This window comes from Mesoplodon mirus, assembly GCF_964341445.2.
Source record: "Mesoplodon mirus genome assembly, chromosome: 15".
Lineage (NCBI taxonomy): Eukaryota > Metazoa > Chordata > Mammalia > Artiodactyla > Ziphiidae > Mesoplodon > Mesoplodon mirus.
In genome coordinates, this window is record NC_138991.1 from 65,801,704 (window position 1) to 65,816,395 (window position 14,692).

The 14,692-nt window shown below is 62.4% G+C and overlaps 2 protein-coding genes across 4 annotated transcripts in view; one reads left to right on the top strand and one right to left on the bottom strand.

Moving 5' to 3' along the window:
• The window catches only part of NPRL3 (NPR3 like, GATOR1 complex subunit), a 32,950-nt gene extending 29,712 nt beyond the window's left edge, over positions 1–3,238 (top strand). For all 3 annotated transcript variants that reach the window (XM_082644720.1, XM_082644722.1, XM_082644721.1), the window contains 3 exons: positions 762–951; positions 1,650–1,842; positions 2,387–3,238. In XM_082644720.1, the coding sequence (XP_082500846.1) occupies positions 762–951; positions 1,650–1,842; positions 2,387–2,552 (549 nt within the window). In that variant the 3' untranslated portion in view covers positions 2,553–3,238. The remainder of the gene's footprint in view (positions 1–761; positions 952–1,649; positions 1,843–2,386) is intronic.
• MPG (N-methylpurine DNA glycosylase) lies at positions 3,183–11,273 on the bottom strand. The gene is made up of 4 exons (XM_082644723.1): positions 11,110–11,273; positions 8,917–9,150; positions 6,045–6,249; positions 3,183–3,627 (listed from the first exon to the last, which is right to left on the bottom strand). Exons 2-4 carry the CDS (start codon positions 9,136–9,138, stop codon positions 3,221–3,223), a joined length of 834 nt encoding a protein of 277 aa, XP_082500849.1. The 5' UTR covers positions 9,139–9,150; positions 11,110–11,273; the 3' UTR covers positions 3,183–3,220.
• Between the last annotated feature and the right edge of the window lie 3,419 nt (positions 11,274–14,692).

The window sequence follows — 14,692 nt, forward strand, 5'->3', positions numbered from 1 at the left end:
AATTTAATATAATTTTTATTTATTTAAATTGATTTATTTATTTTGGCTGCGCTGGGTCTTTGTTGCGGCACGCAGGCTTAGTTGTGGTATATAGGATCTTAGTTCCCCGACCAGGGATCGAACCCGGGCCCCCTGCATTGGGAGCAAGGAGTCTTAACCACTGGACCACCAGGGAAGTCCCTCATAATTTAATTATTTTACAATCCTTTTTAATTTTCTTTGGTGTGACTGGGTTCCATATGCCCCTATTTCCATTCCTGGTCAGCCAGCCAGCCCCTCCCAGCAAGGGACCCCCAGGGATGAGCAGGTGGGTGTGTGGGTCTGAGGACGTGGACGCCAGGTGCACACACGCCCCCACTCACGGCTGCTGGAGCACCACCTGCACAGGCTTCCCCGTCCCCAGGCAGGCTTTCAGGTTGACCCAAGAGTGGGGGGACTTCTTTGCTCACAGGGCAGCCGCCAGCAGCCTCTTTCTGAACCGTGTCCAGGGCCCGCACAGAGGCTAGTGGGCTGGGGAAGAGGGGGCAGAGCAGGTCCCCCGCGTCACAGGTCCTGCTCCTCAGCTCTGGGCAAGAAAGGACGGCCGTGGGCAGCCCGGGCGTGGGCAGGAGCAAGGGCAGGTGTGGCCCCGCTGCCTCCCCTGGACGGGACTTGGGGTTGCAGAGCGGCTGGCGGCTGGGTGCTCCCTCTCCTGAGGTGTGGGGCCGCGCCGACCTCCGGGGTGACCTGGGGGTCATGTCTCAGGCCTGCCCGTCCTGCAGACGCAGCTCATCCAGATGGTGGTGTGGATGCTGCAGCACAGGCTCCTGGTCCAGCTGCACACCTACGTTTGCCTGATGGCCTCGCCCAGTGAGGACGAGCCCCGCCCCCGGGAGGATGACGTGCCCCTCACCACCAGGGTTGGCGGCCGCAGCCTCAGCACGCCCAACGCCCTCAGCTTTGGCTCCCCAAGTAGGACCCCCTGCCCAGGGCATCTGTCTGGTGGGGGGTGAGCACCTTGGGCGCCCTCGGAAGAGGCAGGCGGCCAGGAGGACCAGTTTGGGCATCTCAGGGAATGACCACAGCACCTTCACAGGGCTGCACTCGAAAACGTGCGCACACAGTGCCCGTGGGCAGCTGTGTCCCCGAGGATGCCACTTCGCCCAGCTGGGCAGCTCTCCCTCGGGGAGGTCCCCTCCCCCGCCCCCCTGAGGACGAGGCTCTACCTTGCTGAGTCAGGAGCAGCCTGGCCCAGCCTGGGGTCAGAGCAGACCACACCCCATCCCTGGGAGGACCGTTGAAACCTCCGTGCTCAGGGCCTATGAGGAGAGTGACTGTCATAGTCCCTTTTCGAAGGAGCTGTTTTGGCCACGGTGTGCCCCCTAAGGCGGCAGCCCCGAGCCCCAAGTCCCTGGCTTGGGGAAGACGAGGGGCTGGAAGGTTTAGGGGGAGGCACCTCCCCAGGCTAAGGCGGGGCCTTGGACATCAGGCTCAGTGCTGGACCTGCCTGCCCAGGGCTCCTGTCTTCTGAGTGGGTGGGAGGGGTTGGATGACCAGGCTGGCCTTGGGGTGAGGGGCTGCTCCCCAAGGGCACAGCAGTTAATCCCCAGGTGGGCGCAGGTGACTCGTGGGGCTGGGGGCAGCCACTCCCTGACTGTGCCCGTCCTCAGCCAGCAGTGATGACATGACCCTCACCAGCCCCAGCATGGACAACTCCAGTGCAGAGCTGCTCCCCAGTGGGGACTCGCCACTCAACAGGAGGATGACGGAGAACCTGCTGGCCAGCCTGTCCGAGCATGAACGGGCAGCCATCCTCAGCGTGCCCGCGGCACAGAACCCTGAGGACCTCCGCATGTTTGCCAGGTGGAGCAGGGGCCACATCTAGGGTCAGGACAGAAAGTGGATCTCAGCTTAAATCCCGATGGCAAACAGCCCTCACTGGTTGAGGTGGCATCTCCAGTACACAGCCGTCCCCACCTGGCACCTGCATGTGGGGGTCTCTCCTGTACTTCCTGGGTGTTTCTTGTCACGTCTTGGGAAGCAGCAGCAAGTTCTTGTCCTCACGGGGATCGGGTGGGGCCCTTGGTCTCCACACCATAGGTGACACAGACTTGTCACACCCAATCCTGAGTTGGGTGCACTGGGTGTATGGTGTTCTGGGAGCGTCAGGTTGTCAGGGACTGAGCCCCCAGCTGAGGTGCCCTAAGAGCCACAGCAGCATGAAGCAGAGAAGCTGCCAGCTGACCCTGCACTGCCCTCACCTCCGTCAGGGCACTGAGGCGGGGTGACATTTCAGGGGCTACGGTGGGCAGCGGGTCCAGGGCACTGCTTGGGGCAGGGGCCTGAGGACCCCCCCTGCTTCCCGCCAGCTCCGTAGTTGTGCTCATGCCCACCCCCCACCCCCCAGGCTCCTGCACTACTTCCGCGGCCGCCACCACCTGGAGGAGATCATGTACAACGAGAACACGCGGCGCTCCCAGCTGCTTGCGCTCGTGGACAAGTTCCGCAGTGTCCTGGTGGTGACCACCCATGAGGATCCGGTCATCACTGTCTTCCAGGCCCTGCTCACCTGAGCTGGGGCACCGGAGGGAGCCTCCCCCACCCCAGGCTCCTTCCCTCCCCATGGGGCCCCTGCTCTCCACATCCTAACCCGCCTCCAGTCCTGGAAACAGCCTCAGGGGCTCTGAGCTGAGAAGGTGAGGCTCGAGCTGGGAGAGCATCCAGGACTCATGCCTCTGAGTGAGGCTTGCATGCTGCCCACACCAACTTGGCCCTTATTTCTCTCAGAGCCCCGCCCCCCCTCCCGTGTTCCCTGGGCCTGGGCGGTCCAGAGCTTCAGGTCCAAGGGCCTGGCCTGGCCTGTATGGCTGGCCAGCACTGGCCGCCTGCAGGCACCCTTCCCCCCAGCTTGCCGGTGCCTGGCCCAGCCCCTCCCCCCACCACAGTCCTGTGTTAGCCACCAGGAGGCCATGGCCAAGGGGTCACCCCCATGCCACCTGAGGCACAGGGACCTGGGCTAACGGTGTCCCGCAGCTGTCTTAGCTTCCCCTTGTGGGGGTGGGGTGGTGGTGGTGTCTGCACCAGTGCTCCCCACACACGGCTGCCTCAGGCCTGAGGAGGAAGTGCACCTGCTGGCCCTGGGTCCTCCCACAGAGACTAGCTGGCCACCGACGGGGGCTCCGGCCGAGACACAAATGACACTGTTTTCTATAAACACAGCATTTATTTCATTTTTAAACAATTAAAAATCCTCATCCCCGCTGGCCTTTGCTCTGGCCTGTGCGTCCCGCTCGGCCGCTCTGTCTGCCACACTGACCCAGGGGCTGCCCTGCACATAGAAGCGCAGGGGCTTCAGGGCCCACTCTCCTGCGCTGCCTACGCCCACTCGGGTTGCTGCCACCACAGATGGCTCACTGGGCCCCAGGGGGCCCCGCTCCAGCCACACAGCCTCGTCTGTGGCCAGGTCCCGCTGGTCGAAGCTCTTGTCGATGGCCAGGGCCTGGCACAGCTTGGAGGGACCGTTGCAGAGCTCAAGGTCTTTGAGGGCTCGTCCAGCAACGCCTTTGCGGAGGGTGTGGCGAAGCTGCCGCATGGCCTCCAGGCCCCCCAGGGGCTCCAGCGCTCGTAGCAGGACACATGCCCCATCCCCTGTGGAAGAGATGAAGCCTCCCAGGCTGTCGCCCCGCTACCCAAGGCGTGACCAAAGCTTTGGGGGTGACACCTGTGCTCACTCACCGTCCAGACCCTCTGCCTGCCTCCCCCTCCTGCACACCTGCACCCACAAGGCACCTGTGCCTCTTACGGGCACCAGCTGGGGAGGCATGGAGCTCCCTGGCTCCCTCTGTGAGGTCAGCAAAGAAAATCCCAGGGTCCCCCAACCATCTCCCCCACTGGCTGTTGGGGAAGCTGGAAGCCTGGCTTGGAGCAGCCACCAGTGTGCACAGGACGCAGGTGAGCCCCACCCCAGGACCCAGTGCGGAAACTGACAGAGCAGGAGGTACCGACATAGCCCCCCACCTCCGTGGGGTCCCCTCCCCAAGCAGTCCAGGCCACTTGTGGGACGGCAAACAAACGCCCAGGCCCAGGGATTCCCTCGAGAAGACACATCTGTCCAGACCCCTTTGGATTCCTGGCTGGGGACAGTGATTACTCCCTGCGCCCTGGAAAGAGGCGCCCTGACCCTCCAGCAAGGCCACTGTCCTGGGACACCTACTCCCCTGACTCTCAGCCCACTCGCTAGCTGGGAGTCTGAGGGGCTCAGCCTGAGGTGTGGCCAGGCCAGTCCCTCTCTCAGGCCTCAGCCACACAGGCCTTCCCATCAGCACCCAGGTACTAGCCTCCTGCACAGCCAGCAAGTGTGGGGGTGTGTGCGACCAGATGCCCCTTAACCAGCCAGCTTTCAAAGCACTTCAGAATGTGCCCAAGGGCACCTAAAGCCTTGAGTTTTAGTCCCTCTGTGATTCCTGGGCCGCTCCCCTCACTGGCCTCAAAGCTCCCTCTGGTTCCATCCTGAGCGTAGTGGGTACCACCTGCAGACAGGTCTGGAGGAGTAGCTGACCCCTCCTCTCCTGGGATGCACCTGAGTCCAGACTCCTGACGGACAGGACACCCCTAGCTCGTCGCACCAGGCCTCCCCATCACCCCCCGCCAACCCCATCTGCCTGCACCAACCGTGCAGCCCCAAGTCCCAGTCTCTGCACGGCCTCCACCCCACAGGCAAGGACTGTCTCAGCTGCACCTCTCCCTCACTCCACCTGGATGACCCTTGGCCTTGTCTGTACCCATGTGGTTTTCTGCTCCCCTAACCTCGACGTTCCTGGGGCATCCTGGTCACGTAACCAGAAAGTAACACACCATCTCCCACATCTGCTCTGTCCACTGTACCCGCAGAAACTTGGGCTCCTCCCTTTCCTCACTGACTGCAGCCCCTTGTCCAAGTGCAGTCTCCTCTCACGTGAGGGGTTGGTTCTAACGCCAAAGAAAAGCTCAGCGACCGGAGTAAGCTCTGCGCTTGATAACAGGGCCCTCGGGGGCAGTCCCTGTCGCTCAGTTTCACACAGCACCTGCCTTCTGCTGGGCACAGGGCCAGTCGTGGATTCCCTGTGTCCTCTGGCCCTGTGGCTCTGGCATCAGGCATCCCCAGCTGTCTATTCTGGGCAATCACAACTCACACGTTAATGGAATCCTTCCACGTGTGTGACCGGCAGCCCCTTACTGTCCTTGAGCCTTCATTCATCTTGCGACAGTGGCAGGAGGCTAGGCAGATGGACACTAGGACTGGCTAGCCAGAGTGGGCTGGGCAGACCACCCCCCACCCCACCCCACCCCACCCGCCGCTGCTGGTCAGCAGCAGCTCTGGCAAGACGGTGCTGGGCGCTTCCCTCCCAGCACAGACCACTCAGAAAACACAGCTGCCTACCCACGAAAGACCCAGTGGGTCCCCCAAGGTGTGTGGACCCTTCCAGGAGCTTTAGACCAGCATCTCTCCCATCGGCACCACTGACCTTTGGGGCCGTGATTCTGTGGAGTTGGCCATCCTGTGCACTGTGAACTGTTGAGCATCCTCCCTGGCCTCCACCCACTAGAGGCCAGGAGCATCCCCACAGATGTGATGACCAAAAATGTCTCCAGACATTGCCTCATGTTCCCCAGGGTGGCAGAATCATCCCCAGTTGAGAACAACTGACCCAGACCCCATAACTGGCCGCCTGGCGAGGCTCCTGCCTGAGCCCAGCTCACCCCAAATCGATCTCACTCTTGTTTCCCCGCGTCAGCCCCTCCCGAGTCCTCTCTGGGCTGGCAGTGACACCAGCGCTGAGCTCTGGGGCCAGCGGTGGGCTCGTGAACCCAGGTGCTCGGTGTTCAAGTCAACCCGTGACCTCTATTCTGTGGGGCCCCTGGCACCTCTAACCGCCATCCGTGCAGCCAAAGCTCCTGAAGCCCTCACCTAGCCTAGCAAGGGAACCCCTTGCTCAATCATCTAGCCAACCTGGTCCTCCCGGGGTCTGCCAGCTGAGCGGGCTCTGCCCAGGCCTCCTGCTTCCCCAAGCCCCAGCACCGCTCACCTTGGCTGGAGACATTCATGCAGAAGTACATGCCATAGATGAGGTACACATACAGCGTCCCTGGCTTCATGAACATGCCGCGGTTGCGGGGGGTCTGCCGGCCACCCTTCGAATGCGCAGCTTCATCCTCTGGCCCCAAGTATGCCTCAGTCTCCACGACGCGGCCACGGAGCTCTGTGCCATCATCCAGCCGTCGGACCAAGACCTGTTCAGCATAGGAAGGAGCCGGGTTTGCTCTACCCTGACAGTCCACAGCCTGGGCTCATCTCCCCAGCTCAGGGTGTACAGGTACAGGACACCCAGGTACAGCTGGCTCTTCCCCACCATCCCCTCCATCCTGCTGGACCACTGGACCACAGGCCCTGCTCACCAAGTGTCCTGTCCACAGGGTGAAGCCATCTCAGGCCGGCCAGGGCTGGGCTGGGCACCAGCACTAGTGAATTCTCGCACTTCCTCTCAGCAGGGTCCCCTTGGACTTAAAGCTTAGCCTGGGGCCGAGCAGTGTGAAGGGCACAGGGCCCTGCCTCGGACTCCAGAGCCTGTGGAGCCCCCTCCCCCTGGACTAACTGCAAAGGACCGTCACACTCAGCCCCCACCCAGCCAACTCTGAAAGCAGCAGGATCAGCTGCCCAGCAGTGCCCCAGGCCTGGCCCACGGCCCTGGGGGTAATGAGCTCCACAAGGAGTGGGTCAGCGGAGGCAGGAGGCCAGGAAGGCAAGCCTGGCGATGGTTGCCTCGGACAGCACCCTGGGCAGGGTGGGTACAGGAGGGGACAGAGGGGCCAGCCGAGGACAGGGCAGGGGGCAGTTGTCAGGGGCTGTCCCCAGAGGGGTGGGTGCTCTCAGGCCAGCAGAGCACCTAGGAGAACAGAGTAGGCCACAGGAGAGCCAGGCAGGGCCTGCGGAGCGCTGAGTACCCCAGGAGCTGAGTCCTCCCCCGCCTGGAGCCCCTCTGCGCTTCGCCACGTGTCACCATGGTACGGCCCCAGGAATGGCCAGCAGTCATGCCCAGTGTCCGGAGCCCCAGGTCTGACTCAACCAGGGTTCACAGTGGAGTTTCAGGGGCCAGCCACCTCACCAGGGCTGTCCCTAGCACCTGCCTTGTCCTTAGGCCAGAGCCTTAGGCAAGTTGGATGGCCAGGCCACCATGCCTTAGCCCACGGAGCTCAATGTGTCTGTGGCCAGGGTGAGTGTCGTGGGGGCAGGGAGGGGTGTGCTGGAGGCTGCACTCGGGGGTAAGGGTTAGAGGAAGCGTTCCTGGAGACAAAGCCCACAAATCCCCTTATGTGTGCACAGGTGAGCTTGGCCAGAGCTCCTCAGATGAGGCCTCCCTCCCATCTTCCCAGGAGATGAGAGGGAGCATTCCCTGTCAGCCTGACACCTCCATGGGGCCTGGGGAGGAGCCTCCCACAGCCCTTTCCTCACTGTCTTCTTTCCTGTCCTGAATTTCACTGATATCATTTCCAGATAGCAGATGGTGGTTGCCCCTCACCCCCATTATAAGCATCTCCTCCTTGCTGGTGGAGGGTCCCGAGAGAGGCAAGACCCTTCTCAGCCGAGAGGGTGATACAAGAGTGGTCTGGGTTGTCATGGCAACTCATTGCTCCTTGCAGTGACCTGCTTAAGGATGAGTGCATGACCAAGGCTGGTCAAGAGGTCTGTGAGGACGTCCACTGAGGAGTAATGAAAAAGGCTCTCTTCCCTAACCAAAGGCACATACAGGGTGAGACCCTCCCTTCTCTGCTGGACATCGCCCTGTCTACCCTCGGGCTCAAACAGGCGTGACGCGAGCCTAGGGGAGCCTAGGGGGAGACTGTGACACACTGAGGCCCTTGGGCCCTCTACCTGATGCGGGGCCCACCTGCCCCATGTGCCCTTTTACATGAGATCATAACCTCTTCTGACTTAAGGTGCTTTTACAAGGACCTTCTGGCCCTTGCAGCTGAAAGCATCCTCATGGGAACAGACTCTGGTCGCTTCTCAGTGAGGTCACACTTTAGGTCACATTCCACTAGCTCACATTTTAGGATCTGTTCCTGGTACCAATTTTCTATTAGCCACAGAAACTGACTCTCCTTGGCCATTTTAACCTAAAAGTAGGCTCACTAAAGGACACAGGGTAGCCATGGAACCTCCAGGAGGACCAGAAAGCCAGGCCTAGCCAGATGGTGCTCCAGACGGATGTGGCCCGAACTCTTCTGCTGTGGCACATGCCATGTACACACAACATGGTGACGGGCTCCACCCCCAAGGGCCCTGGGCGGTCCTGCTTCCCACCCCAGGACTTGGAGCTGCAGGGGCTGCTGGGAAGCCAGCTCTGGCACTGTGAGCCACTGTGGGGAGAAGGAGGCTGTCCTTCATCAAGACAATCCTGATGCTGGGCAGCCCGTAGGCCATGGCCTCAGCTGCCATGTGTCTAAAGCTGCTACACACATAAGACAAGCTCCAGCAGGGGCACTGACTGCGTCAGCGGACGGGGCAGGCAAAAGCAGCCCCTCACAGACAGAGGTGCCAGCGCTGACCGTGATCCTTGTAAGAAACCTGCCCTGAGGGCAATCCCAGGTGGACCAGGGGTAATGCTCCCACAGCCCCAGGGGGAAGGCTAATGTTGTAGCTGCCCCGTCCTCACTGCCCAGAGCAGGCAGCCACCCCTAACAACCTCTGCATTCTTCCCAGCTGACCCTGGACCCAGAGGCTGCCCCAGATGACTGAGGTGGAGCTACCCAGGAGCAAATGTGGGCAAAGCGGCTGACTGCATGCGGCCACGCAGGGCCAAGTCAGGGACATGAGCCCAGCGGGGAGAGGGCTGGGGCCCACAGACGCTGCACGGTGATGACCCTTCAGCAGAGGCCACGCCGCTACATTTCCATTACCTGTCCCAGAAATGCCCGTGCCAGGGGGACTGCGGGCTGGTCGAAAAACTCTGATCCCAGGCGAGCAGGGCGGCCCTTTAGGCTTGAGAAATAGATGCTGCGCTGGGGGCCGAGGGTCGTGGGTGGCCCCAAGCGGGGCTGCTTGGGGGAAGCTGTCCGGGTCCCCTCTGGCGGGCTCTGATGCCGCTTGGCCTCCAACAGTCGCTGCTTTTTTTGCCCCATTCTTCAGGAAAGCTGAAACGGGAAAGGACAAGATAAAGGGTCTGAACAGGAGAGGACAGATGGTTGTGCAGTGAAGTCAGGAGCTCAAGGACTCATTCAACTGCCTGCCTGTCTCCTCATGTGCAAAAAGAGGGCAACCAGCCTGTGCAAACAGAATGCCATACCTGAGCCATACCTAGCATGCTCAGCCCTGTGCTGGGACCCAGGAGGACTTGGGAAATGATGGCACGTGAAGGCAGGCTGGTGGCAGCAGTGACTGGTAGCCACTCTGCTGCACGTGCCATCCACAAGCAGGAGTGGCAAAGGGCTGCAGGGCCTGGGGAGGGGACAGTGGCACCCAAGCCTGGGACAGGAGGGCTGCTACCCCCTGATTGCCACTCATCACGTGGTCTCCAAATGAACTTCTGAGCTTCTTTCTGGAACCCTTCCCTTTGCACCTGCCCCTAACCAGGAATTTTAAAACAGCTGTGACCTCAGTGGGGCCTGGCCGAGGAACGGATTGTGGGTCACTGTGTCATCCACACCCCTCCCCAATGCTGGCAGGGCTCCCACTGTGCCAGACCCCTCCTAGAATGGCCCAGAAGGCCTGACACACGCACATGGGTGAGCACCAGGCAGACTGTCTACTTGGCCCCATCCCAAGCGCTCAGGGTGTGACCCCCAATGAGGCCCCAGCTGTCCTCTGTCTCATGACCCAGGATGTCAGAATAAGGATAAGTGAAGCAAAAGTGAGGTGTGAGGAATGAGGAGGACCTGCCGAGACCGGCGCACAGTCTGCCTCCCACCTGCTGCCACAGGGCCTGGGAAACCTGACCACACACCCTTGGCGTTCTGGGACCAGCTGCTCTCCAAGGAAAGGAGCAGCAGGTGAGCACTGGGGCCTGGAAACACCCTCCTCAGGGGCTGATTCCCGTACCTCCCTGGCTTGTGACAGACCCATTATTTTTAACGTAAGTGTTGTCCGGAGCCGCCAGCCTGCTGAGAATGGATGTTGATATGACCGTGTCTGCTGACTCCAGGACGCTGCGGCCCCTGTTCTCCGCCCAGGTTTGGCCCCCGGCCTGCCCCGAGGCTCTGGGGTGGCGCTGGGTCTCTGCCCTGACCCACCCTGGGCGGTGGGGGTCGGCTCATGCAGATGCCCTGGGACTGAGGCTCAGAGAGGCCTTGGCTCCCCCTCTGCAGACCTAGGATTTGAACCTGCCTCAGAGCCTCAGGCTGAAGAGTGGGGCGACCCTGCCGTTGCACCCAAGAGTGACCACTGCCCAAGAAAGTGACCTAAGGTGTCTGTGCCTCTGTTTCATCTGCAGAAAGAGAACCAACGTTGTCACACAAGAAGGTTCTGAGAATAAAATGAGAAGCCGGGTAAGCACTTGTCTGGGTACAGCGAGCGCTCACCAATGTTAGGAAGAAACGCAAAACCTGGGGACAAGGGTCTCTTCCCAGGCTGGGCCCAGCCAGTGGAGGGCAGAAAACAGCAGCCTGGATGGGGGCACCCAAGAGACCCGCCAGCCCTCCATCAAAACCTGGGCAAACAGTGGGTTAGTAAGTAAAGGGAGAGCATTTGTCCGTCTGGGACAGACACTGAAGGGAGGAGTGTGGGGAAGTGGCCCCTCGAGGCAACGCTATGGTCATTTCTGCGGCAGGCGGGCCCGGGGCAGGGGGCGTCTGAGCCAGGCTGAGCGCCCAGCACGTAACCAGGACACCGGTGGCGGGCGCTCCTCCCAGACCTCACTGGCGACCTCGGGCCGGGCTTCGGCTTTGTTTCTGGCAAGTGGAGCAGCCGAGCCGGCCCAACCCCGCCAGGCGCTCGTCTGGGAACTGCAGACGCCTAGGGGCGGACCGTGCGCACATTACTGGCTCCCACTCAGGGCTCACTGCGGTGGCGAGGCGACTCCGGGGGGGGTCCGCCCCCGAGCCAGTCCTTCGGCCGTGCGTCCGGCGAGGAGCACGCTCACCTGGGCGCGCACTCACCTGGGCCCCGCGGCGCGCGGGCAACCGGCGGTTCCGTCAGGGATCTCGAAGCTGGTACCTGCCGGCGCGCAGCCCAGCCCGCCGCGGAGCGAACCCCACCGCCCACCCGGAAGCGCCGCCCGGTCCGGGGCTGGAGCCGGCGCCTGCGCTGAGAAGGACGGAAGCCCGGCGGGGGGAGGGGGCGGGCGCAGGCGCGGATCCGCCCCGGGGGAGGGGCCGGGCTAGCGACCGGAGTTCCCCGCTGTCGCCCCTGCCCTGCGCCCTACCTCCCATCCGGGACAAAGGCCCGTGGCTGCTGGGACAGTTGTGGTGTGAGCAGGGGGAGCAGGCAGCTGGGGTGGAGGGGAGCCCTCCGCCCCGCGCCCCTCCCAGTGACATGCCCCCCGCCCCACTTGCACCCTGGTGCCGCCGCAGCCGCAGCGCTCACTCCACCTGGTGACCTTCAGCTGGTGGTCAGACCACCAAGAAAGAGGCTTGGTCCCTGTGAACCTTGACTGGGCCCTAGAGGGGCCTCGTCTGGGGGTGTAGTGGTTTGGAGGTGCCCCAGATGGTTCGGTGGGGTGCGCGTGGAGTGTGCGTGAGGGAGGTGGTGTCGGAGCCCCTGGTCCTTGGGACTGCGGAGGGGAATTACTTCCTCCATAACTGCGGAGCATTTGGGTGGAGGGGACAGATAGGGCGGGGGAGTGTGCCAGGAAGACTTTGTCCTGGAAGTGGACCCAGGCCTTTCTGGAAGCACCACCACTCCCATCACAATATGGATGGGTCCTGGGATTCTGTGTCTGCAGTGGGGCCCCCACCCTTCCCACCACCGAAGGATGCTGAGAGGAGCCCGCCCAAGTCCGGGGGTGGGCCTGCTGGAGCATGGCCAGCCTCCTGAAGAGGCTGAGGCGAGCAGGAGGGCTGTGGGGACCCACGAACACCCCTCCTGCAGGGCAGTGGCTGGGGGCAGTGTGAGGTATGCCACTGCCCTTTGGGGCAGCAGGGAGAACGCCCCTGCCCTGGACCATGTCCTGAGCTGTCTGACTTGTGTCACCCTGGCCCTGTGAGGGGTACCCATGGGGCCTTGGAGAACAGTTGGGCAAAGGATGGTGTGTGTGTGGGGGCGGGGGGGAGGTGCTGGACGGGCCACGTGACTGGGGCCCTGGGATGAGCGAGTGTGGCACCTGGACTCAGGGCAAGTCCAGCTGGGAGAACCCTGATCTCCAACTCCTACTCCTCCTCCTTGGACCAGCCCAGGAGCTCAACTCCAGCCCAGGCCCAGGCCCAGCTGTACTCCCCGCTCCCCCCAGGGCCCCAACCAGGACTTCCTGCGGAGGGCGGGGCAGCAGCCTTTTCAGCTGCCTGCTGGAAGCCACCCAGCTGTCTGTGGCACTTTGTGCCGCTTCCTTCCGGGGGTGGGCAGTGTGCCGTCAATGAGTGCTTGTGAGGCGGGCCTGGATGTGACTCCCACCCCTTTCCTCCTTACCCGCTGCAGCCATTCTGCCCGAACAATGACTCCCCCTCCTGTCTTCCTGTGTGCCCAGCCTCCCTTCCCTCCTCCCTTCCCCCTCTCCCCGCTCTGGGAGGGAAACTGAGGCTACAGTTGGGCCAGTCCCCCTGGTGGGGGCAGGGGCAGGGTGGGTGCGGATTTGTATTCATTTTCATTTTGATTTCACAGATAGTGCATGGTCCTTGTAGAAATCACGGGGAGTCCACGCATTCCCAGAGGGGCGTCTTTTTCCCAACTTGAAGATGAGGAAGGAGAGGCTTGGAGGACAGCCCAGGAGGAGGAGGCAGGGCTGGAGCCAGCAACCCCTTCTCCAGATGTTCCAGCCTGAGTGCAGGGCCTTGCACAACCTCTGCCCCCGCTTCCCCCCACCCCCCCACTTCCTGGTTTGTGGTCTGAGGCTCCACGACAGGCTGGAAGTGGTGGGCTGAGCATTCCCACTGTGGCCTACAGGGCAGGCAGGCTGGGGGTAAGAGGGTGGTCTCGGTGGGAGGAGGGGCCTGGGGCCTTCTCTTCTCATCCCCAGAGCGCCCTGCTTCTGGGCTGGGAGAGGCTCTTTGGAGGATGTCAGTGGAGGATGAAGGTGAGGACACCCTCAATGCTTTGAAAGGGGCCAGTACTGGGGTGAGTTGCTCTGTGCCCTGCCAGGCCAGCCATGGCCTCTGGAGGAGCCGTCAGACCCTGGAGCCTTGAGAGAAAGGACAGCGGCTCCACCAGCCACAGAGGCCAGCACTGTTCCTACCCAGCACACTGTTCACTGTCCTTCTCTCTGTGTAGGGACAGCTAACACGGTGAAAGGGGCAGCACCTTCTGGGGGGGGGGTGACATCTCAGCAGGGCGGCCTCTGGGGCCCTCTGCAGATGACGGGTCCTGGGGGCTCGGAGGCTCCTTGGGCAGAGCGAGCAGCTGTGGGCTGCATCTTCCCTTCCTGGGGCTGTGCTGCCGGGCCCTGAGGCCAGGTACTTAGGGGCCCCCCTTGCCAGGCCCCAAGACATGGGGAGGGGCAGCTGCCTCAAATAGACAGTGACTTCAGGCTCTGGCTGGTCTGGCCCACTTCTGCCTCTTCCCCAAATAGCCAGGGGCTGGTCCCAGGCCCATTCAGGCCCCCCAAAGCTCAGGCTGGCCTGCTGAGCTGATTCCAGAGTGGCTGGTGGGGATTCCTCTCGGTGGTCAGGACTGCCACCCCCTCAGGTCCTAGAGTGAAGTGTAGTCAGGGGCTGCTCCAGATACCTGCCCATCCCCAGTCACCTGCACACGTGCTGGGCAGTTGCAGCTGATTTCTATTTCCAGGGCCTGGGAAAAGGAAAAAGAGGGACAGGGAGCTGGGTTTCCGTGTCAGGCCCTCCTCCACCAGAACACAGGGCAGTGGGCCAGGTGTGAGCACATGTATGTGCACGCACGTGTCCCTGTGGACTGGGTCCAGGCCTCTGCTCATACTGTCCTTCTGATACCCGGGTCCTCGCTCAGGAGGCTCGGTGGGCTGAGAACCTGGGGATTACTGGGTTTGCCTGCCAGGGTGTACTTGGGAGCCACACCTGTGAGGGGCAAGGGTTTGCAACAGAGGCTGCTGGGGGTCCCACTGGAGCTGAGAGGGTCCTTTGGAGGTAACCTGAACGAATGACCCCGGGGGAAGCCACTTACCTGTGACTGGACACAGAGACCACCCTCTCTGGGGAGGGGGTGTTACTTGGGGCAAGGCAGCTCTCATTCACTGAAGGTGACTCCTGATGGGGCAGGGGTTGAGGTGGGGGGGACTGGGGGATGGGCACCTGTCTCAGCTGTGAGCCAGCTACGGCTGTGCTCCTGACAGCTGGGAATGAGTGTCTGGGTCGTGGAGGGGGCCTGGGTACCCTGCAGCACCCACTGCAGGAGACCTGGCAGCACTGGATGCCTGGCCATGGCAAGCTTTGGAGGTGAGCCCAGGCCCTGGACTCCAGAGATGATACCACTGCCGCTGGCCCTGCCAGCCCAGGCTGAGCGTCCAGGTGGACGGGGCATGCTTATTCCTGGCGGGGGTCGAGAATACCAGACATGGAGAGACTGTCCTTTCTGTGGGTGAGAGCCTGGCATGGGAGGGGTGGCAGTGTGGGCAGCCAG